The sequence below is a fragment of the Chroicocephalus ridibundus genome, chromosome 2 (assembly GCF_963924245.1).
Source record: "Chroicocephalus ridibundus chromosome 2, bChrRid1.1, whole genome shotgun sequence".
Taxonomy (NCBI): Eukaryota; Metazoa; Chordata; class Aves; order Charadriiformes; family Laridae; genus Chroicocephalus; species Chroicocephalus ridibundus.
Window position 1 is genome coordinate 113813830 of NC_086285.1, and position 26218 is coordinate 113840047.

Consider the following 26218-nt stretch of genomic DNA (forward strand, 5'->3'; position numbering starts at 1 on the left):
TCTAAGTCAAATTTCTTAATTTTTATTAAATTCAAAAACTGCAGGAAAAAAATCACAAGTTTCTAAGTACAAATAAAAACAAATCAACTAAAATAAAATGGTTGTCAAGTTAAAACTCATTTTCCATAATTTTCCCTTCCTTGCTACTGCCCACAGTACCATCAGAAGTCCTACAAGTGCTTTAGAAATTGATTTTACCTTACCCATATGATAGTAAACTGTAAGTTTACTATGTAAAAAAGCAAACTGGTTAGGCACAAGGTGGCAGAAGACATAAGCACAAATATCAACCATGCTTCCTAAATCTGTCAGTTGAAATCCAGGTGTTCTAAAGACCTGCATGGTATTGTATTCAGAATGTCAGAGCTTACTTTGTAAAACAAGGGCTCATTTTTATTTTATTTTTAATGTTAACAGTGTGTTGTGTCTTTTTTGCTTCCAGAAAACAGAGAGAAGCTGCTTAAGTCAGTGGTATACCTTACTGGTCAGTGCCAGTGTTCTGGCTAGAAGAGTGGCAAAAGTGACAAGATGGGTTCCAGCACCAGAGAATGAGAAGTAGAGAAGCTGTAGTGTGAAAAAGACTGGTTCATACTTGTGTTGCCAGCGTAATTAATAGTTTGGCGCCCGCTTGCTAAGATAGCATGACAAGCAGTCACATGCTATTTGAAGATATCAGCTGGGCTAGGTCGTCAGCTGCTCTCCCAACAGAGCAGTGATCAAGGTGAACAACTAACGTCCGCTGCTCTTCTAACTACACCTACAGGAACTGTCAAACTGGAAATTAAATCATAACAAAATAAAAACAAGTGTTGTTCCATATTCCAGATTATACCTTTTACCCATCATTTGATACTTGCCATTCTAATAACAGGTGCAGTTCCATTGTCATTCATAAATACAAAATTTTATTTGCACTTCATTAGTTTAGAAAGACCACAATGTTTTTCAATACCACAACATTCAGGACACACCAAGTTATTCAAATATGTAACTATTGATTTACCACAGCTAAACTAAACAGTGCATTTTAATAAAAGATATACCAAAGATATAATTCACAAATTCATTATCAGACAAAAACCTAACACAGTATTTGCTTGATGGGAATAATTTCCACCATTAGGAAAGAAAATAATTTTACCTTAGGTTCCCTTTCCCCCAACCCTACAGATGTCCAGACAAATACACATATATATTCCTTAACACAGGAAAATGTATCATCTTAATTTTTTTTTCTTTTTAAAGAATTTGTCTAGGACAGCAGCATTGCTTTTTATACTTTCTTTTAGAGCTCGAATATATCTCAATTCTTTTACTGAAACTTAATTCTTGCAACCAAGTTTATGCTTACGCAGAAAATTATATATGCTACTTCAGAGTGCAATCTTAGATCCGCACCAGGTGTGATGTCTTGGTATACAAAGAAAGGGTGCAGCATTAATCGAAATAAATAAAAGACTGCCAAAAATTAAACTTAGCTTTTCAATAAATCCAGTCAGCAGAGGATGCTACAGCCAAAAATGTTTTCACTACATTAAAAGGAAACATAATGCTGATTATGGAAGCTTTGTACATAAAGTCCTCTGTTTTTAAAAAATTTGTCTTTAAAATAGTTAGCAAAGCACCATATACTTATCTTCATACCAGAAGAGCTTCTGCCTGCCTGTTTATAATAACAAGAACTATTACAACATTTATGTCAAGAATAGGTATAGATTTAATTTCTCCTCCTCCTCGACTGGAAGTGTGGTAAATTCCCACCGACTGTACAGTATTTATAACACTGGGGCAATGAATGAAACATCATTGTGAGGGAGAGGGGTAATAATTAAATGTTATAGCTGAATCCTACACAGGATTGCATATTTGCATATTTACAAGTTAGTGTGTAGCTCTGACTCGAATAACAAAGTGCAACAAGAAACTGCCAAATGATTGTAGTGCAGAGTAGTACAGATACTTTCTTTACCCTCCCACTCCTATTTTTCATCCTGTATGGAGGAACAAGTCAACAGCAACGGACATGCGGCCTTGGAGGAGGCAGTTCTGGTGGGATTTCTGGCTCTGGTTGCAGGGACAGGATACTGTTGGACAACTCATTTCTTATAACATCCAGTGGCATCTTAAAGAAAAGAAAAATCACCTGTAAACAGTCATCTGCACAGAACTCAGCACAAAGAGCTCCTTTCAAGAGTTCACTCTCAGCCAAAGCCTCCATTTAAGGATGTTTTGATTCTTATTACTGAACTACATTCGAGTAAGTTGAATCAAGAATTTCTTTCAGAGGAAAGTTAGAAGACATTGTCAAAATAAAGCCACCTCCTAAACCAATTAAATTACTGCCCACAAATGAAAGCAGGCAAATGTACAGTCAGCTGCTGATACACAGTGAAGTTATATGAAAGAGGAAGTATAGCAAATAGGAGCAGATGTTTACCAAATTCAACAGTAATATTTATTAACTGAAGTGTTCAGCAGAGGCTGTGAACTACATTATGCCCGCTACATATTAACCAAAAATTTCACCTGACTCTGTGCACTCATCTTCTATGTCCTCCCAACAAGTGCCTGCAGTCATTATTTAAACACAGACCGTTTACATGGTCAGAGGAATTACCACCTGAATATTGTACCTTTTTCAGAATGTCATCAACAAGTTTTAGAAATATTTCATCCACATTAAAATTATCCTTGGCACTTGCTTCACAGAACCGCATCCCAGTTATTTGCTGTGCAAACTGATGGAAGAGAAAATAAAATAACTACGTGAAGATATGCATAAGCAGCAACAAACAGCAAATATGCACTCCCCATAAAAGCCTTAAAAAACCCCCACAACTTTCTACAAATCTGTGAAAGAAATCTAATTCAATTAATAAACCTGAATCTCCAAGGTACAGCAAATATTACCACATACAGTTAATTTTCTCTTAAAATTAGTTTACTGGAAAAGTGTGCTACATTTTTGCAGACATAAATCTGAGAAATTAATGTCTTCAGTTGACATGGATTGCTGCAGATTGCCAAAAAAGTATGAACTTTTCAGTAGAGTTAATCTCAATCTTATTCATAAAATGCAGAAAAGGGAAGTACGGATGAAAGAATTAGCCTTGACGCTCTAACAGGAAATCCTTTACTTCCAAACGCATGATGGGTAGCTGAAGGAAAACGTTTGTGTACGTCCATACTGACAGTATCCTGATCAAGATGGTGCTATGAGTGTTCTGCTAAAACATACTGTCTTGACAGGCTCCTTACCACTTTTGGAGTTGGAAAAGAACAAAAGAAACATAAACCAAAGATGAGCTAAGTAATCAATCAGGGCTGTTGCCTGGCCTAAAATACTACTGAAAAGCAAACATCTGGAAGAAGGCTCACAAAGATGTCCCAAGTAGAGATATCTCTGTGATTCAAGTCTTCACTACATCCTCTTACAGAGCCCCAGAAGGAGTAATCCCTGCACTGCTGTGTAGTGTCAGCTAACTTGTAGTTTATTCTTTTCTTTAGAGCAAAGACATACTGATCCAGCAGGCAAGCATACAGCTGCAAATTTTAAGTAAGCAAATACTGTATGGATTTTGACAGAACACCACCACTCTCAATACGCTCCTTAGGTCTAACAGTCTGAACAAGAGTAGCCATGGACCATCAGCAGCAGCAATGCCACGGCAGTTTTGCTTCTAACAGTAACTAAGAATTGTGTTAGACCTATTCTTACCTTTTCTCCCTGCTGTCGAGTAATCTCTCGATCAACTTCACAGTCCAGTTTATTTCCAACTAATAGAAGCTCTGCATCTTCTGAAGCATACTGCAATTAAGACATTTTTAATTAACTAAACCTAGGAATGTAAGATTTTATAATGTCAACACAATATTAAAAAAGGGTGATTCCTCTACTAAATAAGGAACCACAACTACACAGTTTATACGTACAAGTTCTTCACAAACTTTACTTCAAAGATTTTTCAACTTCGATTTTTGAAATTCTATTTTTAAAACATGACTTCAGAACTAGCTATTCTAGTTTATCTAAGAATGAACATAATGACCTTATTTCACAGACAGGAAATAAAACACTTTTTTTTCTGCCCCAGTGCACAGGTAAATGAGTAATGTTACAGATTTCCACTGACACTTCTAACTCGGACAATTCTAGTTCAAGGAAGCAGGAATAGACAACCATTTTCCAACAAGAATGTGTTAATGTTAAATCCTGGCTAAAAGAACCCAATGAAAATTAGTTGGCATTACTTTAGTAATCCTATATCAAAAAAGTCCTACAAAGTACCTTTGAGGAAAAAAACTGCTTCTTAAGAAAATGTGTAAAAAAACATTTAATGCCTACCTTATCAATCATTTTCATCCATTTTGGTAAATCGTCAAATGTTTCCTTCTTGGTGATATCATACACCAAAATAATTCCCTTGGCACTTCTGTAATAAGCTGAGGTAATGCTGTTGAATCTCTCCTGACCTGCTGTGTCCCTAAGAAGCAGCAGCAAACATTGGCACAAATATTTCACCAATTTACGAAGTACAGAATAACTTTGTTTACATTTTAATAAACACAGCCCCACGCTCATCAGACACTCTATATTGAACGTTTCCTTCTATATACGTGAATTTCAGGCCAAAAAAAAAATGGAGCAGTACTTTCAATCATAAAAAGTTTTTGTATCAGGACTACTTATCCCATACTAACTTCACCAAGAAAGGCCACCAAACAGTTCTACATGTGTCTGAGAACGAAGCTGCCCAATGAAAACGTACCAGCAGATGAAGCTGGTTTTGTGTTGTTGGGGTTTGATTGGGTGTGGGGTTTTTTTCTGTTTTGTGGGTTTTTTTAATAGCCCTAAAAAAAAAAATGAAAAAAGAAATGGACACATGCTTATCAAACACAGCCGGACATCCAACTATAAAATGAGCAATGCACTGATCGTTATGATTCGAGCTTTCAGAGCCTTTTGGGATCAACCACAGCAATTCAGCCATGGTTCTAAAACTAATGCAGAAGATACTGGCAGATGTGAATGAAAAGAGTGAGCAACCACTATCTGGTACAGCTTTCGAAAGTAGACACCCAGCTTTCATGATTACATCTCTTAATTTGAGGTGTTCAAATAACATTTCCATTCTCACTTTCAGCATTGTAGGTATTTCAGGCGGGGTGCATTTACACAGGAGACTATTTTCTAGCAATGACACCATGTCGCCTGTACTAGCTACAGCTTATATTCCAAAGCAGATGAGACCGAAGGGTTATTATTTACTGAACCATGAAAACCTGTGAACTGCTTTCAATCGTATCATCAAGGCTGCTTCTGGAAGATTTTTGGCTTCTGGAAGATTTAGTTATACTAAAAAAATAGCTGGTGCATATCATAAGTCTTAAAATGTGACTGGTATCACAACTGGAAAGTAAGTTATATGGTGCTCCAAAGTGATCAAGCATTCACTGCTTGAGTTCAGCCCCCAGAGCCAATGGATAATTTTGAAATTTCACTGTTAGAGCAAGTCAAAAGATGGACCAAAATTAAGAGTGGATGGGGGAAAATGCGCACATGTGTGTTGGGACTCAAAAGTTCAAAAGGAATTCTCTTCAACGATCACATTTTAGACAAAAGAAGGAGGATGAATTTGGGAATGAGATTAACGATGGAGACCCAAAACACTTGTTACCAAAAAAATGCCATGTTCACAAAATGCCACATCGATTGTCCTGACAAATTATTTCTTTTAAAGCCTATGCACAACAAGCAGTAGAATGAACTATCAAAAACCTATTTTGCTCTTCACAAAATCTTTAAGAATTTTAACTAAGCATGTTTAAAAGTGAAGTATTTAACTTTCTCCTGAAATTGCCACAAGTGTACTTGATAGCAACAAATCTTTGCTAGTGATTTCACAAAGAACGCAGTGTCCACTAGAAAAAGATTTGAAAGCTCTGCTTCATAGCCTGTGGATAAATATCGACCACTACTTCACTGCAAGCCAATGGCATCACAAAATAGGGCAGAAGAGAACAAATTCCTATCACACACATTTTTATTTTATTTTTATTCAAACCCCATTCTCTACTCAGAACTTCAGAACTGCATTCATACAACCCTTTGGGACCCTACAGAAGGTGAAAACAGGAAGCCTGTCAAGCTGTAGTAGTATTTCAGACCAGTTTTAGATGGTTAATTGGTTGCTTTCTTATCAGTAATGAGGCATTTTTATTAAAGCAATACAAGTTCTGGCAGCTGAAATCACAAATATAAGTATTACTCTGAGGAAGTAATTCTACTTTCTCTTCCATTATTTCTTTGCTATGGTCAGATTTATTTTTTGAAAGGTCCTTTGGACATTCACTGCATGAAAAATTAAAAAATTCTAGTATGAACCGTTGATTTTCCACATATGGATAACATTGCTTTGGTGTTTATGAACAGACTTCTCAGAATTATGACCTTGTAGAGCAGCCCCTGACATCTGTTGCTGATCCAGCCTACTGATCAAGCTTATTAAGGATGGGATCTCTTTAGTTTCATTCTTCTGAGCAGACACAGACTAGGCAGCAGGTGGAAGGCAATACCTGATGTGGAAGAATGCATCAATTCTAACTTTGGCCAGAATAATGGGAAGAGTTGTGGTTTTTTGCTGCCCGGTCTTCCCCCTCTTCTATGTGCCCCTACCAGAACCCAGATATGAAGGGACTATTTCAGAGTCACCTGGCTTTGCCTTCAGGTCAGCGCTAAGGACCTTCAGCAACTCCCATCACAGAGGGGCTACCAGTGTACCACATCACTCAGTTCATACATTAGAAAAACAGAGGGGAAATAAACACACTAATGACTGAAGACAGTCATCCACACACTGGATAAGCCTAGGGGTGGGTGATGGAGCCAACTATGCAACATTACACTCTGCCACTCCAGCTACCTCCAGCTCCACATTTCCCCTAAGCCTGCTGAGTGCTGTATCTTCAAGCCTACCTGGTACTGTCAGCCTCTCCTCACCCCACAACACCATCAGGGTCTTTAAAAGTTTATAGTATTCCCAGGCTGCTGATCCTCTCTGTACCCTCAGGTCCTCCTGCACTCCCCTTTGTGTAGGCCATTCACCCAAATATCATACAACTTGCAGTCTGGCTTACTGGGTAATCGAGACACACCACATGCTGTGGCTAGTTTAAAACACTCATGGATAGCCTGGCTGTCCACTATGTACGTTAAATGGCCAGACGGCCACTGACTGTCACCTGCCAGTCGCATAATGACATTGAGTTATGGCTGACCTTCTTTGCCTTGCTTTAAGTCATGGACTTCCCCACACTTCATACGACCAATGCCTCTACTGCCGCAGCAAGTTTAAATGAAACCAGTCAACAGGTTTGTGATTGTAAGCACGATATTCTAATCCTTGTTTCCTTTGAAAACTGGAAGAAAGTAAGCTGAATTTGCGGTCTTGAACATTATATTAATATTTTACTAGCCTTCTTCAAACAGTAAGGTGAAAATTAGGGAACTATTTCTGCAATAAGTAAGTTTAGAATGCAACCCCAAGCTATCTAAATAAGCTGTAGTTTGAAAAGAGTATCAAATTGATCTTTCACGTGGCAAATCTCACCGTCTACCAGGTACTACCTTCATTTTCATGAAAATGTGCAGTAAATTCTTCCAATATTGAGAAAAAAGTGACAACCCCCAATGCAGACCTAATATTAAAAGCATATCTAACTTAAAATGCCCTCCATTCATGTGCAGTGCTGGAGCAATTAAGTTTGTTACGCTATTTTCATTGATGTATTTATTACACTTCTGCAGCTGGAGTATTTTAGTAAGGATAGCTAACAGTACATAACTCCATGAATTTTGTAAGTGATACGAAGTGCTGCTAGTTCTTCATTTGGTCTGGTCAGAATTGACATAACAGAATAAGTCAGTTCAATTTAATTCAAACTCCAAAAGTCCAAATAATAGATTACTACAACTTGATCAATGATTTGGCATCACTGAAAAAGATACAACAGATTACTCCTTTTTTAATGCTAAAAGCAGTTTTCTTTCATTGATTTTTTTGAAAAAAATGGTTCTAATGGAAAAACACTGGTATTTCTAAATCATAATCAGAAACATACAGCGTATGACTCCTTGACCATCTATAATCTGCAACAATACAACCCCGCTGCGTGGTTCTGTTTTTCTGCTTCCAAAACAAGAACTAGACATCACTCCAAAAATACAAACATTACACCAAACAAAAGCAAATACAAAAACCACACAAAGCCCATTTTCAAGTGTTGATTTGTCATGTTCTCACTATTTCACACTGCATAAAATACAATACAAATACAGTTGATCTTAATTAAAATAAGTTTGGATAATTTTTGTTTTACATAAATGTTCTCTGTGTCTATCTAAAACAGTTGCTTGAAACAAACACACAGACTCAAAACTGTCTTTGGCTCTGAAGTTAAACTTTTTTTTATGAGTGGTGGTGTGAACTGGCAATAGAAAGGAAAGTATTTTTAAGTACATAAAAATTTAACACTAATTTAACACTTTCACATGCTCTGTGCTTTTATAGAACCTACAGGCAATATTTTTAAAAATGTTTTTAAGTCATTTTAGAAGTTAATTCTACTTGTTAAGCTGAGTTTTTTCCTCAAATATATTTAAAATATTTTATTATAGGAAATAACTTATTTCTGTTCTCCTACTGAACAGAAGGAACTACATTATGTTGCATTCCAGGACAGGTGATCTTTTCCTCAGACTACTCCTCGCCCCAGAGATTTCCCAAGACGACAACTGTCCGTTAGAAAATGCTGAACTGGCAGAATGTGAACTTTTTATGAGAAAGCACCAATTTAAACAACTTCCAGAAGCAAATCAGACCGTTTTCTTGCTGGGTCACTGGCTCCCTTGGGCATTAAACCTGCAGAGATACCAGAGAGTCCCTTTGGCTCCCCAGCAGGGAACTGGGAGCAGGGGCAGGATCCCAGAGCTTCCAGTAACCAGGCCCTTCAAGAGAGGAAGCCAGAAGTGACTGCTGCTTGTGTCAGCTGAGTGCCCAGATTGCACAGGTAGGAGGGGACAGTCACACTCACTACTGTCCTGCTGAGCTACTCCCGGCACACCTATGCTTCAAAGCATGAGAATGGGTTTCTGATTATTTGGTCTAGTTTTCAAGCTTTGTAAAAGCACCGATTCACAGATGCTCGGATTCCCTCGGGCGCTTACGCTACCCAGTAGCTCTGGTTACTTTATCCCACAGCCTGAGCTGCAAGTACACATCGCGTCTCACAGATGTATGAGCTTGTTTCAGACAAGAACTGCAATGCAGCAGCAGATGTACTGTATCTACTACTTCTGGCAGCCCAGGGGGCACTACCAGTGTTCCAGGTGGCACGGAGGAGATGGACAGTACTCTGCCTCCTCACTGCTGCTCTACCATTTCATATTCTAAGGAGCAGGAGATTGTTTCCTGAGGGAAGAGGTACTGGGAGGTAGCAGGGACCGGGCAGGAACAGATAAGCTACGGGTGACAGATCAGACGCCTCTGTGATCCTTAGCTCAGAGTATCCCACTGCGAAAGGAATACGGGAGACAAGTCCAATTTGTACGCTACCCTACAAACAACTGCAGGTGCGAAAGCTGCTTTCAAAAGGATGTCTTACACACCTAATTGCTTGATATATTCAACACAGTACTGCTGTTTTTTCATAAATTCAAGTGGTAGAGGTCTGTGGAGAACACTCTGCTGATACAGTGGTCAGTGGAGAGACACATCAAGTGACCACAAAACCACCAAAGTTAAACTTTCTTTTTAAACTAATCTTGTTTGAAATAGAATCAAATGACTAAAAAGAAAAAACAATCAAACTCTGATGCTTCAAAACTTAACTTCAGTCATTTTAAGAAAACAGAAAAGCATAAACTTTAGAAATTGTCTGTTCATTGAATAAAAGGGTTTTTTTTGCAGTAAGTTTACTGTAATCATTGTACATAAGATTACCAGGAAGTATGAGGCAACCTTAATTGTGTCTCTGTGTAAGTATGAACGGAGACTGACTTAGGATCAGCTGTGCAGCTTAAGTCTGTGTTTCTAAACTTCCAAGTGTTTGACTTGGTAAATTGCTTCCCTCTTTTAATCTATCAGTTGAAGGTACAATAGGGAGCGGCTGAGGGAGCTGGGGTTGTTTAGCCCGGAGAAAAGGAGGCTGAGGGGAGACCTTATCGCTCTCTACAACTACCTGAAAGGAGGCTGTAGCCAGGTGGGGGTTGGTCTCCTCTCCCAAGTGACAAGCGATAGGATGAGAGGAAATGGCCTCAAGTTGCACTAGGGGAGGTTTAGACTGGATATTAGGAAAAATGTCTTCACTGAAAGGGTTGTCGAGCATTGGAACAGGCTGCCCCGGGAAGTGGTTGAGACACCATCCCTGGAGGTATTTAAAAGACGTGTAGACGTGGTGCTGAGGGACATGGTTTAGTGGTGGACTTGGCAGTGTTAGGTTGATGGTTGGACTTGATAATCTTAAGGGTCCTTTACAACCAAAACGATTCTACAATTCTGTGATTCTATGACAATAAGAGTTCAGGAGTATGCCAAGACAGTTTTAAGGGTTAAGTATAAGAATAACATTTTAATAGCCACTGTTGGAGAGAAAGTGACATTTAGGAGCAGGATGTTGTGTTCATGGATTTTACCATATTTTAAAATATTATCTCTTCACATTCTGTTTTCTCCACCATTTTAGCAGGGCTTAGCGCAGGAGTAATGGTTACATTTTAGCAACCTATCACTTCTTAATTTTAAAAGTTTCCTATACACTACTAGCATATTCTCAATATGTGGAAAATAATGGTTTAAACAGCTCTTTTCCAACAAAACATCTCTCCCATAAAGAATTTATTCAACATGAACAAATTGTTTGATGAGCTTAGCACATTTCATAGCAAGAATTCCTATCAGGCGTACAGTAGTATCTCCATATCAGAATTTTTTTGTTACCTCTGTCAGCTCCGGCAGACCCTGGCTAACAATTGCTGGCTCAACTGCCAGCCTTGTGGTCATAGGTTTCCAAACAGGGACAGATGATGGATGAAGACATGCCACTAACATTCAAGTGTTAGGTGACTGATGATACCAAAGATGAAGCAGCAGGTTAACTCAGAAGGAAGCAAGACAGACACATGGTGTGACAAACAGAGTTGATGGTGACCTGCCAAGAGGAGTTAGTAAGCTGAATTCACTGCATCCATGTAGTTAAGAATGAGAAACCACCAGAATGTCCCAAAAGTGTAACAACAAGTATATTTAGAGATTCTTTCCCCCGCTCTGGATTGTTAGCAGCTTTAACAGTTTAACTATGCCAATTATGCATCTGTTAATAAACCAAAGCTAAGCTTCTACAGAGTAGTATATAAGATTAATGTATAGAACATAGCTGGTTTATTCTCTCATAATAACATTTATGTATTGTGCTACTCTGCAAAACAAAGGAGCTCTTAAACTCAATAATTTCTAAACAATAAAAACTGTATTAATCATTTACATGGAGAATCATTATCAGGAAACATGTAACCTACTGCAGAAAGGAAAAGCTTAGCTCAGACTTTGAGCTTTCTGTAGTACAACACCAGTACCAGTTAAGTTATAGGGTCTTATTTGCATGGGATCATTTTACTTCTCAGTGCTGTTTAGAGTGGATATAATTTACTTAGTCTTGAATGCCTTTCACTTTAAAGTTATTTAATATAGCGTCAAAGAAACAGCACTGCATATACTAAGTTTTAGAAAAACAGTTTAGAAAATACTTCACCGTTGTTTTGTGATTGCTGATACAATGAAGGTCAGTTTTAAACAGTCCAGAAAACAAAAAAATCCCAAAGCGTATTTTCTCTAGTGTCTATTTAACACAGTCACCTTTTGTTTTTTGTAGAACTCCTATTCTATTTCTTGTGTAGGTGATACCATTCTAGGAAAAGGGGCTTGAGACCTCTGTGATGCATTAACATTTCAGTAATTACATTCACATCCTATTTCTAACTTTATCTCTCCTCCTCCTTTACCCTCGCTAAAATCTAAGGGCTATTTGGTTTTGCTTAAGTCTCGTGGGAATGGAGGAGAGGAGGAATAAGGAAAGAGCTAAACCAGCTTATAACAGTTAATAGTATTAGACAAGCATATTAATTCATGCTAGAACATCAAAATTAAAACATACTGCTGGTTGCACGTTTGTTTTACTTACCAGATTTGTAATCTAATTTTCTTTCCTCTTAGCTCTACTGTTTTGATTTTAAAATCAACACCTATAAATAAAATACAGTAAACAGAAAAGGAGGAATAAGAAGCAAAAGTAATGAGGGTGCAATTATAACTATTTTTTTTTTTAAATATTAACTTGTAACAGTCTGAACAAGCAGAAGGGTTTGCACCACTACGAGTCACCTCAGAAACACCATGGGGATTTGACAATCGCTATGTAGTCTGTGAGCCATCCAATTTGGCAGCATCACAACATACACCTTCCACTTTGTGCAACATTTCCAGCAGCAGGTAAACCCAACATAACAGTAAACCAGACCCGGTATGTTTGTTTCTCCCTATTCACCTTGACTGTCAAGGACAAGCCTGCCCTACTTCCAACTGGCACAGATGCCCTGGAGGCATGGGGCAAAACCAATTCCTCCACATCGGTTTTGCTGTCTGTGAACTGGGAACAATACACATCTGATTTCCAGGCTAGATGCCTAGCATCTGTAAAGCACTTCAGTGCAAGTGCTGGAATTGTGGTTGGTTTATGAGGAAGTCTGTTAGCACTGTCATTCTTAATTCCTGCAAATATTTATTAGCAAACTGCTTAGAGAGGGTATTTGACTTTTAAAATTTCTTTTATACCTGTATGGTACTTTTATCCATCATCTCAAAACTCCAGCCACATTTTGAATGCATGCTAAATATCAAAGATAGAACCATGAAGACCTCGTTATACAGAAAGATAATACTGTTGGCAATCAACATGTAAGACATACTATGGTCAAACAATACCTAGACACAAAAGATTACCACCTCAACTACAAAAATATTTCACATGTTTGTCAAATGTCCTAGAATATCATAGCATTTGTAGATTGTGAATGTGTTCATTTTTAGTATACATTTGTATGAAGATTTTTGCTTCAGTTCTTCGTTCTGAACATCATCCCTCCTAACACTGCTAAATCAAAAAGAGGGAAATAAAAGACAAGAGAACATAGTTCAGACTGGTACACTTAAACTCACACAGAAGTGTAGAAGCATAGTGTGTTGGAAACACTTTTGCTGTTTCATGTATAATTGTATACTAAGGACCGGGATGAAAGTGAAGAGGAAAAAAAGATTTTTATTTTCTCTAACAAAACCTACACATTTTCCTAATGTCTACCCTTGGTAAAAGCCGAGTATTCTTGCCGATATTGTTAGACTCAAGACTGGATCGTAACTTTGACAGAAAGGACTAAATTTGGCCCTTATGCAAAGCTTTTCAAAACTCCTGAAAATTTAGGTAGGGAAAAAAAAGTGCATTTTATATCCTGAAAACCAGTTACATGTTGTTGACTTGGCATTTATTTTAAAGTGCTTTTAAAGACAGTTATGTCTGTAAAGTTGTTAGTACGGGACAATGAAATGGACTAAGTTTTAAAAAACTAGATACATTCTACAAATTGAAATGCAAAGGATACATTCAATTCTATTTTTAATTTGCAAAGCGGGTTGCCACTGTTCAGCTAGACTAAATAAATGGAAGAATCACTGATAATCATTCTCCTAAACAAAAATCCCTTCAAACAGCTTGCAGTTGTACAATACATAGCGATAAAAGTATTGGTTATCACCATGACATTTGGTCTCCTTCTCCAGGTCCTTAAAAGTGTCTAGCGCACATATTCACCAATTCTTGGAGTTATTCAGGACATTTGATGTTTATTCTTCACTTGGCAAAATGTATCCCATTCAAACCCCAGCAGGGTTCTCAGGCAATACAGGAGCTAAAGTGTTGAGCTGATTTGTACTACACGGTCTACAATTTTAATGGCAATTTTCAAGTATTCATATGGAAATTGAGAAAAAAATATTAGAATGATTAACATTTCAGAGCATTTACTAATTCTAACTTTAAGAAGTATTTTTCTACATTTTTGAAAAACCATCATCTGTGTAAGCATAAATGCAGAAGTGAAATGATCCAACTACGCTTTACTATCCAAAATGTGGGAAATAAGAATTCTTGTAATTACTGCTTTTCTATTAATGAGATTTTTTTTTTTAGAGAAACATACCCACATTTCTACTGTTACAAGCCTTTTCTCTATAGAAATGCCTTTAAACTATAAAATGCAATTGTCTTATGGTCACAGCTTTGTGTAAAATAAGACAGCAGCTTTACTTGCTAAGAAGATAATCAATATTAACTGAAATTGCTTCAAACCCCTCCCTTCCTTCCTCTTCCCCATTCTGCCCTTATCTCATACACAACATACTATATGATTTGCCATTCATCTGAGAACTCAGGTTCAAAAAAACAAACAAACAAATCTCACTTTTCTCTCCCATAGAAGCTTAAATAGAAAAAAAAATCTAGGATGCTCATTCAGGTGGGGTATACTTGTTTTAGGCTAACAATTATACTTGTAGAGGAGCTTGATCTGAGCAGAGAGAGAAGACAGCTCTGCTGTGTAAAGAAAAAGTCTTGTTGTCACACAAAAGAAGAAGTCTGAACCATCTCTGATACAAAATTGTGTATTAAAAGCCATCACAGAACTTTCACTTAAGTTTCACCAACTCCATCAACAAAATATTTTTATTTTTACAGAGGTGGTTTACACACTGCTGTCTTTCAGGAACAAAAAGGTTTTGTTGTATTTTTTAAAAGGAAAAATAATTAATGAACTATGGAGAGAAAAACTCCAACTGTTTTAGTAAAGTAAATTTTCAACTTGGGACTTCCTGGTACTAGTAGGCAAAACGTATGAATGAAATGAAGTAGAAAAAATCCTACCTATTAAAAAGATGATGTAAAAATAAATAATACGTCCATAACATTGTTATTTCAAAGGCAGATCTTTCTATTAATCATCTTAAAGTCATACCATGAAACATTTCCCTACTGTTAAATTTTGCAATGAACAATGCAAACCACTAGCTTTGGAAAAGCATGTTCCTCTACAGAACTGTTTGAATCACTTAACACTCAGGTCAGACAGCTTGCCAGAACTAAGCAAAGGTTGCTCAACTGCTCTTTATAATTAGTAATGCTCTGTAGGCATCAACACAATACGAAAAACTTCATGTTTGCCAATACTGCAGGAAAAACATCTGGCAACTTTCCTTTTGCACACAAAGAAAAAAATTCCTAAGCCTGTCAGGTTTCATTACCATGTTTCACCATAGACCTGCCAAAGGTAGTGCTCTGAGTTTACATACAAATTAGTAATTCAATTAAAACGATACCACAATCATTTGTTTTCCACTTCAATTTCAAATACTAAGTTAAGAAAAAAGTTCAATGAAACAAATTATTTAGCTTGATTAAGGTCAATGAAAATACCTAAATGAGAAATTTTGCTATCCGTACAATTACTCCAGCTATTAAAAACAAGAGGAAAAGCTGTTAATGTTCTCTGAAAGTCAATCAGGAAACTAACACTTTCCACTGTAACAGATAACAAATACCTATTAGTCACACGTGACGTTGAGAGTTAGACAACTGCACCTTTCCATTCACGTATGCTAAGCCAGTCTTATATGTTCTTTATATTTGCAGTTGTAGAACGGAAGATTTGGAGCAACCGCTGCAAACTCCCATTCTTCAGCAAAATAACTGAGAACAGTTCTTTTAAGCATCTCTATTCAGCACAGGATAGAGAAGGTATTAAATCTGCTCTTAGAAAATGGTGTGGGTTTTTAAAGAAATGCTTTGTAACGCTCCAGTGTTGATGCCAGCAAGATTTGATAAATTCTTTAAAATCCTTGCTTCAACAGACTCTTAATTTACAGTTGCTCTAAGCAAGGCATGTCTTTCTCAGTCTTGTTAAACCCAATTCTAAGACCTGTTAAGTACAGGTATGTTGTCAGAATTTTTCCAAGTTTCCCAGCGTTTGCAATGATACTGTTGGTCCTTGCAGTTACCATTCCCTTAAGGCAGATCCCAAAACACAACTAACACACAAGTTTAATAAACACTGGCATTTCTTCTGCATTCAATCCTGCCAGAGGCTGCTCTGGCCTTGAAGCTATATAGCTGCACAAACGGTGTGCTAGAATCCGTGTGCCAACAGACAGGACTCACTAGCCCTGGCATAACACTCTACTAGCACAGCTACAGAAACACCTTCCCCACTGTGCGCCTCCAGTTATGGCAGGTGTCCCCTAAAAGGATGTCAACAACAGCTAACACAAACAAGACACTTAAGCACCTTGTGTCCTTAATTATGCAAATAGAACTGAGGTCACGGTTTTGTACATAGTTCAATAAAAGAGAGGAATCAATAATTACTGTTGACAACTGCATTAAATCTGAGCAGCAATTTTTATAAAAAGAACAGATTTTAAAAGGCTCTCTTTAGGTGCTACAAGGCTGGCAAACTATTGCTGGTTTGCACGCTACCTAGTTTGCATTTTAAATGCTGCTGGCTAATTTATTGTCAACGAATAATGAAAGGTACACATGCCAGTGGAGCCAACAAGTGCATGTGCTTACAATCATACTGAAGCGTGCCCTTTGCCAGGTCACAGTGATGCAAGGGGAACCAAAAGGCTTATCACAATCTCCTCTCCCATTAAAAAGTCCACCTCTTCTCCATACATCAGGTTTGCATGGACCACAAGCAATCAATGCGTTCAGTTTTTCTAAGGTTATTACACTCACACTATGAGTGAATCCAGACTTTGACCCCATTTTTCTCTGGAAATCCAAAAATTCCATTTTTCAGGCATCCAAACACACACATAAGAACTAATGGAAAAGGCACAAAAATACAGATCTCAGCCTCTGGTTTGGGTTTCTGATTTTGTATCTATTGAACATTTCAAAGTATACCGAATCAGTTTGCCTTACCACTTAAAACTACAAATGAGCTGCTACCCTCTCCCTGCAGGCTAGATATATGTCAAATAAGGCATTAAGTACAGCAGCACTTATGAAATGTGTGTACGGTAAGATTATTAGTTAAGGATTTTCAAAATTTTATACAAAGTACATTGTTCTTGTTAATAGCACATGAACTTTAGATTAAAAACATGCTTCACGCAAATGAGAACATCTATTACAACAAGGACTCAACTGAAACTATGCCTTTTCCAGGGAAAATAAAGGGCTAGTAGAATAGAAGTGATTTTTAAAAGTATATTAAACACACAGCTAAGCAAACTGTCTGCACTCCTTTAAAAAATAAACAGCCTTAAAAGAAAGAGAACAGACACTCAAAATAGACGTGCACTAATGAAGTTCTAGATAAGGGCAAGTCAGCGAGGATGACGTATCTTGTCACTGAACCAAACTTGAGACTGAAATCCAATAAAAATGAAGTCTAGCCCAGAACAGATTATAATATATTAATTTCTCCACCCAAACAGGAACCAAATTATCTACTAAAGCACAAACTGAAACACACACAACTGTGTGTACCCTCTCCCTTTAAAGCTAAAAGAATTTAGCTTCTTTTAGATTTTAGAAATAAAAAAAATAGTGAAGAAACGTCTTTCTATGCATTTTTCATTGGGTTTTGGGGGTGTTTGGGTTTTAGGTTTTTTTGATTTTTTTATTTCCCCCCCCCCCCGAAGTGGCAGAAAAAGGAAGTGGAAACTGTTTTGCTTAATGCACCCAGAGTGACCTTTCAGAGGCCAAGATTTCCTGATAATGAAGTTAAAGGAGGAGCTGGGAAAACAGACGCAAATAGAGCACAAAAAATCCCCTCCAACTAAAATCAATTCCAATAGATTAAATTTTCAGAGGCCTATTAGAGATTTGCATCAAAGCAATTCAATCAGCGAAAAATAATCAGACCACGTTTAAAGAAACACAATCAGTTTAAAAATTCAGAGGTTGCATACTAACTAACCATTAGAACAGACACATAACTCAAAGACTATGACAGTTTATTTAATTTGGACATCCAACAGCATTATACAAATTTTCTTACTTCTGCTACAACTGATGACTGAGGTCACATTCTTCTTGAGGTAAGAACCATCTTTGTCAGTCCTGGTCTGTAACTAAATACAATACCTACACCTATCCAGAAACTCCTGAAGTCAATGAAAAGATGCTCAATAGCTTTGATACTGATTTCTACCATCTTGCAAGCAACAACAAAAGGTACACAGTGAGGGAGAGGGGAAGGCTAGCAAAACTGTTTCAAGAAAAAAAACCAAAAAACAAAACCAAACCCACTGTATTTTATTTTAACTGAAGCTGTAGGACATGCAGTTAATTTTAAAACACACTAAAGCAGAAATACCTCTTTCAAACTGCATAGTAAAGATTTTAAAAAGATATTTGGAAGCACTAAATGTTAGTCAGATATGAGCCAGTTTGGGGATTATTTTAGAGGCAGGTAAAGGACGTTGTCCATAAAGCTTCAGCGTGTAATTCTAGAACGATTAACACGCAGACATTTGAGACTGCTCGCCTAAAATAAAAGTGTACCCGTATCTCAACTGGCAACTGTGCTACAGACCAGAATGAAACAGATACACCAGCAAGAGAAATAAAACAAAATAAAATTTGGTAATATATAATGCAGTGAATAAATTTTGAAGGTGTAATTATAATGAGTTTTTAGGAGACTGTCAGGGATTTTTGAATGTCCGATATACAGCTTCTAAAAACCTCACATACTTGGTACTTCCAAACTCAATGAGAATGGAGGAAATTATCATTTCTTTACATTTTCGTGGACATTACAATTCTAAAGCCTTTCACAAAATGTAGTCTTTTGACACTATTTACGGCACTAAGTTCAAAGCATGCACCAAAATTCTGATAAAGAGAATGAGATGGAAGGGGAGCATAGAAGGAATGATATTCTCTGTGCCTTCTTGAACAAGACTTATTTTCAAAACTTCTGATTATAGACCAGGAAAACAAAGTGAGCTACTGGTCTACAACTACCTGACCTGAAAGGAAAACTGAATGTGAAGAAAAGTTAAATTTGTTTCATGAAGAGCACTACCCAGATTTTAAAAAGGCAGAATCTATTTCAAAATGAAACTGAATTTAGCATTTTGTTTTGGCTATCAAGTTTCCCACTCATTTGGATATCAGAAGAAATAAGTTGTAAAAGTGTCACTATACGCTGTTAAATAGTTGCAATCTTAACAGGGAATATTAATCCTCTTTCTTGTTTAAGGACAGTCTAGTGAAAACAGTTTACAAAGACTTCAGAATTTTTATGATGAAAGGCACTCTAAAAAGCCCATGTCTTCCACTTTATGGTTTAGCTAAAACCACAATTATTTTGCATTGCGCATGCACTATGTTTTCATAAAACAAACATTTAAGCTCACAACTCCCAGAAAAACGTAAGAAAGCCCATAACTGAGAATCATATGGCCCTACGTGGCTTTTTTTTCTGTTGTTCCTGACACGCTCAGCTGTTCACAGCAGAGACTGAGTTTGACAGCTGCATTCCACTCTCCTTGCAAACTAAACTCCACAGTCAACGCCATTCAAGTGGCCTCTTCATTTTGCCTGCTGTTTTACTTGCATATTCTTGTATGTGTACTGACTAGGGACTACAAGGTACTCTGACAGTTCTGTAGTGTTGATATAATCCAGTACCTGAATATTTCTATCAGCTGAAATTAGCATCCAGTTTACAAATGAAGAAAACAATGTCAATTTCAAATTTGCTCTTCTTCACAACCTCTTGGTAATTAAAAACCCCATACCTCCCCAAAACCCGACTCCTGAACCCTGATTATTTATCCCGTCAACCTACAACATTTTCCTATTTTAAAACACAGTTTTCTCACCTTATGAGGTCTCAAACAATTACGCATGGAAAATAATTGCTGACTACACCCAATGCTGTAAAATATGCTTAGCTGACACATCTGAGGCAAATAATGACTGGCCAGGTGCTTTCAGTTGCTGTAGTCCCTAGTGTCAATTACAAGTGACAACATTGCTCCTAAAGGTGAAAGGCAGCTGGCAGGGAACACAGGCTTCTGTTCCCTTCCAAAACTTATGGTTACACAACTGAAGACAAACAAGACAGGTTCATACACGCTCCCTAATTATCTTAAGGTTTTGTGTAAGGCAAAATTGTTTTCTGTGCGAGCTTCCAGCCTCCTGCTCTCCTCTATTTATAGTTTTCCAAGTAATTGCAGCACACCACTGATGAGATGTTTTGTTTGTTTTATTTAGGTTATTCTGCACTAGCCAAAAAGCCAATATATGAGAACAGACAGGTATTAACACCCTGGACATGCGAAGAAGGCTCAATTCTCACAGAAATACTTATCACTGATCAGAACTTTCCTCCTGTTTTGTACAACAGCAAAAATTTCTCAGTCCAAGTACAGAGCTGATTTTGTGTATAAAGTAAGGACATCTTACTGCTACTTTGTCATGATGTGGTAAAGCAAGAGACATCTATCTCTACCCTTTCTTCCCTCTCCCCACCCCAGCTAAGTTTTCAGTGACATTGTATGGAAGGGGAAAAAAAAAATCCGTAAAGAAAAATTAAACTGCACTATATTTCTTAGAAAGAGCCCACAGGGACATACAACAAGCATAGCAAAAAGAGATATGTTTCTCTAGTTGATGCAGGATGTTTTTCCAAAAGTTTTAGGTAGATTGTTCTTCATCTCAGATTACACGAAGTTACTAAACTTGGTTTTATTATAATTTACTTATTTTATTATTTACTTATTTTTCAAATGGTTAGTAACCATATACCATGTTTACAGTGCTTGTGAGAATAAATACTGACTGGGTAACTACAAAACTGAGGACCAACTTAACAGACAGTTCTGAAAAAAATGACCAATTGATACTTCTAAAATGAATATGCTGATAATTGTAAGTGAATATAATTATGCTATATGGCAACCTTATAGGAATGAAACTTAACATTTATGTTGTTAGTCCACAATTTTAAGGATAAAGAGAATGAAGAAAGGGTCTGAATTGTGACAGAAACCCCAAACGTATGTATACACATATATATAATTATAAATGTGCATATATTTATATATCATATATATGTGTATACATATTAGAACCAGAAGCTGTCTTAAGATTGCTCTGATAAAAGACAAACCTAAAGTTTTCACCATTACTACTGTTTATTTGATGGACGTTAGGCATTTTGCATGGACATCGGTATTTTAAAAGGAACTGCTTTGGAAGTAAAAGCTGCAGAGCTCTGCAAATCTAATGAGTTCCCAACTTACACACCATTTCACACTAACATCAAAGTAAGGTGAAGCAAGGTCAAAGAGCATTTTTGTGAAGTCAAAGCCATCTTACACTGCAATGCGTTTGCATGCCACTGATCTGGATCCTACAGGCTACAATTAGTCCAAAACAGATCACAGGTCACAAGATTCCCATCCTGACCCACAACAAACCTTCCCATTACGACCTTAGCCAAGTAGCTCTACTTACGATTTTGCTTGCAAACCAGGACGGAAGGAAGCTTTAGCTTTTACTACAAGCAGTACTGTAGTAGCCAGCAATGAGCCTGCGTGGGACACCCAAACCGCTCTTGATATTATCAAGGGCAAGGCCTCTTTCCTGGGATGCTTTCAGACCTGGTGGAAAAGAGCTGAAGGATAAGACTAGGCCTCAGAAACTCTCCATACTAAGCCAGCAAGTAAAAGAAAAGCCAAGGAGCTCAGCTTGACTTGAGGGTGCAGGAGAGCCAGCCGCCTGAGAGGCGAGCCAGTGCAGGGCCTCAGGTTTGGGTGAGCAGGAACCTCAGGTTCAGAGATTAAAACACAGAGAAGCATAACGCCTGTGGCAAAATTAGATGGACAGGAAATACTGCTGCGTATAGGAATTTTGTAGATCTGCCATGGAAGAAAAACAGCAGAGAGATTGGGAATGAGCTAAAATTTGGTGGATGCAGGGAGGATAGACAACCGTGAGACTAAGCAGTAGTTGTACAGACACTGGGAAGAGGCCTTTGACTATTAAATAAAGGGACTCTGATGAAAAAGAGTATGAGATAGCACCATTTAAAAAAAAATAATATATATATACAAATTATAATATGACCACTATGGAGATCTGAACTAAGATGTGTTTCTTTCGGGATAAGAACTATTTGGGGGGAGCAGAGAAGGATGGGGGAAGAAGCAAAGGCAAACACTCTTCCATCACCACCCATCTTTGAACCTTCTCACAAATGTGGCAATGAGTATTTACCTGCTGCCTTTGGAAAGATCACCTTTTTTCGTGACGGATTTGGTATACTGGTTTTTAATTACCAAGAGTCTGAAAAACCTCCAAGTGAAACTTTTGGATTCTGTTCCTGCGTGAATAATGCAGGTACATGGGGTAACAAATCATAAACAGAGATTTTTATTTTAAAATAAAAAGTATATATATATTATGTCTGTTGACAGAGCTAATATGATGCTGATATCACCCTCACATACGCATTCCTCCATTATAGAAAAGAAGTTACTTTAACTACTTTGGATTTAATACTGGCAAGAAAAGAGTAATTTTACATCATCACAGGTACAGGGGAACACTTCTAAAAACAATTTCTTTGCCCAAACAAGTAATAAAAATAAGTTATAACCTAATAGTAAGAACAAACATTCAGACCTAACACATAAAATTGTAAACAACATCTATTTCTCATCTGACAACCACATGCAAAAATCAGTAAATATTTGAGCATATTGAGTATTCTCAGTACTATGTCAATAGCAGATTAAGTAGACACAATATTCTATGCAACTAATTTAATGCCCAAAATAAACACATCAAAAGAATTTTAGATCAACAGCACATCGTGTGCTGTTATGAATAATGTGCTGAAATCTGCCAAGCTATTTTTGAACACTTTCAAAGAACTTCAGTATTTTGAGATGGGACTGAAGACATGTTCATGATTTTATTATAGAATTTACTTTACCAATCTGGCAATGTAGTCTTCTTAAATTAGCATTAAAATACCGTATCTTTCTAAATTGAATCCACACCTCCCCTTTTCAGCAGAAACGCTCCACATTTCAGTGACATGGTGTTATTATCCTAAACAGCTCTTAGGGCCAGAAGACAGCCAAAGCTTCAGACATTTGCAATTCTTCCACTATTGGAGAAGACCTCCAAGTAGCCTGTACACTCTCATACAAAAGGTTATGGTGTTAAATGTTGTTCTGTTTTGCCTGTACTTCTACTGGTTTAGTATAAAAACATAAACATAAGGTTGACACCATCAATATCAACATAAGGGAGTAAATATGTATTCTAGCATTCCATTTAAAATACAGCTTCGTTAATAAGAGGTAGATACAACAAATTTTCATCGTTCTTTTGGCTACATAGTTTTTTCAAATTTAATCTCAAGGTATATTCAGTTTGCATAACCTCCTCTGAAATTGTATCAGTCACAGGGTTTTCAACAATGTTTCAAAACACATTCTCCACTCCTAATTCTTGAAAACCACTACAGTAAGTGGTGACAAAGAAAGAGCTTTATGATTTCAACTGCGTATCAAAGTCTGACCTCAGGTCATTTTGGAGTGTGGGTTATTTTCAACCTACATGAAATGTAAATAGCAGAGGTTACTTTTTCTTATGCTACGGTGCAAAAAAAGCAAGGTGCAAGCTGACTGTGAAAAGCTCCTTCATTTAGCAGTCAAAAGATCCGGGGGAATCTCAACAGCTCTCAAGTTTAGTCGGAGAACCTTGAAAGAATGCCATTACTGTCAAGTCTTTCTACATGCATTTTGGCACGAGTCAATTTCCCTATGCTGCTTTATGTTGGCACACTTTGTACATCAAACATTACGTAATCTTCTGTCTAGCAGCATACCACCATTTATTTCCTGTTTCTTTTTTAAAATAAGGAAGCTTCCCTGCTTCAATCACTGTCTCAGTCATCTAGCAAATCAGTTTTGCTTACAAGGCACCAGACTGGAAGTCTGGACCGGGGTCTAGAGTACCTCCTCTCACTTCTCAAGATTCACATCAGGAAACATGCTACTTACAGACAGCAGCCCAGCCTTGAAGGAACCCTTAATGTAGGTCAACCCAAAGAAGATGCACGTGAGTTCAAAACAATATATTGACTTGGAGAATTTAGAAAGAATACATTCCACTGTCAGTTCTACTTTCTCACCTGTACCATATATTTAATTAAATCTGTCCATCCACCGAAGCCATCAGCATTTCTTCATTACAATACGTTACTTGAGGATTAATCCCTCTGATATGCTACCGCTGCCTAGCTTCTACAAGGTTAAGTTACTAACTTCGAAACAAAAATATATCGATGCTAACAGTGCTAATCTGCACTACCAGATTTGTATTTTTAGAGGACCTAGGAAAGAATGAAAACAACTGATAAAATACACATTAAAAGTAAAGTAGGAGTCACTGTATATTATTTTGTCACAGGCAGATAGTTCTTGATAGTAATAATTCAGCTTCTAAAAGGCTTTCCATCAGATGCTATAAGTTTACTCACATTCCAAGCTACAATTAAGCCGAGCACACATATTTTCCAATGACACAGACTTAACAACTGCCTTGCAGCAAGACACAGGAGTTCAACTCCAAGGACAGGACTCTAATAACAACGCGGACTAACTAGCTTGTTTTCCTCCCTTTACACATTTGTGTATTAAAAGACAACAGGCATTAAACTACCTCCAAGACTCGTAGAGATGACTACACCATGAATAAGACAGCACACTACAGAACCAGGAGGTTGCTCTCCTTCAGTTAGCTGTGTGAGGAGCAAAACCCACAGCATGCTCAAGAGGTACTATTCTTCAAGAAACAAAACATTAAACTCTGTCAGATCTAACATCATGGAGGGTTTCTTGATGAAGGCGTAACAGCAACCTGGAGTTAATCAGACTACGGGCTGGAAGAGTATTTGAAGTCCCATCGACTATTTTGAACACACACTGCAACTTTTAACAACTCCCAAAACACTTCTGTTTCCCTACAGGAAACATCTCAGACTTGTGCGCAATAACCTGCTTTACCAACCATCCGTAATTTTTATTTTTTTAATTTTTAAACTGTGCTTTTTTGTTTGCCGTTAGCGAGGCTGAAACAGGATACCCCCAAAACCTTCTCAAAACTTGCCAAGATAACCAGGCAGGCCCTCCGCGACCTTTCCCACCCAGAGCGACCTGGGCGGCCTGACACCAAGGGCTCCCCCGCCACAAACCCCCGCGGGCTTCCCCACGGCGGGGCGGCACACGGCCCAGCAACCCACCCGCGGGAAGGGGCCGGGGACCAGCCTGAAAGGGACGAGGGCTGTGAGGCCTCTGAGGGGGACAACCTCGGGACGGCATGTGGCGACGGAGGGGGGGGGGCACACTTGGGGGAAGACGGCAGGACGGGGTCGTGGGGAGGAGGCCGCCACACCGAGCCCGGTCTTTCCCCGGCCGGGCCCTGTGGCAGGGTGGGCAGGGCGAGCAGCGGGGCGAGGACAACTCCCCCCCTCCCCCGGGTCGGGTCGGGTCGGGTCGGGTCGGGACGGGACGGGTCGCGGCGCGGCCCGCCGGGCTCCCCTTACCCACGGTGGACTTGCAGGCCTCGCAGAAGGTGTCGTCGGTGAAGCGCTCCATCAGGCTGGTCTTGCCCACCCCCCGCGACCCGATGATGATCACCTGCAGCTTGAAGTCGGCCGGCCGCGGCGGCTGCTTCCTGCGGCGGGACTGGCCCCCAGAGAGCGCCGGCGACCCCCCCGCCGAGCCCGCCCCGAGGTCCAGCCCGCCGCCCCCCAACCTGCGCTGCGGCAGCCCCGAGCCCGGCTCCATCAGCGACGCATGCGGCGCCGCCCTGGCGCCGCGCTCCCTCCCCGCTCCCGCCCTCCCCGCCACCGGCGCCGACGACTGCGAGGCAGGGGGAGGAGGGGGGCAGCGAGGACGAGACACAGCCGCCGCCCGGCCCGGCCCGATGGGGAACGGGAACAGCAACAGGAACGGGAACTGCGCCGCTGCCGCCACCGCCGGGAGCGGCGCGCCCAACCCGGCGCCCGGCCGCC

At 38.7% G+C, this 26218-nt stretch overlaps 1 protein-coding gene across 1 annotated transcript; it reads right to left on the reverse strand.

Moving 5' to 3' along the window:
- RAB12 (RAB12, member RAS oncogene family) lies at window positions 1–26218 on the reverse strand. Its single transcript, XM_063326571.1, has 6 exons — window positions 25748–26218; window positions 12238–12298; window positions 4346–4484; window positions 3719–3808; window positions 2634–2738; window positions 1–2122 (listed from the first exon to the last, which is right to left on the reverse strand). Exons 1-6 carry the CDS (start codon window positions 25989–25991, stop codon window positions 2009–2011), a joined length of 753 nt encoding a protein of 250 aa, XP_063182641.1. The 5' UTR covers window positions 25992–26218; the 3' UTR covers window positions 1–2008.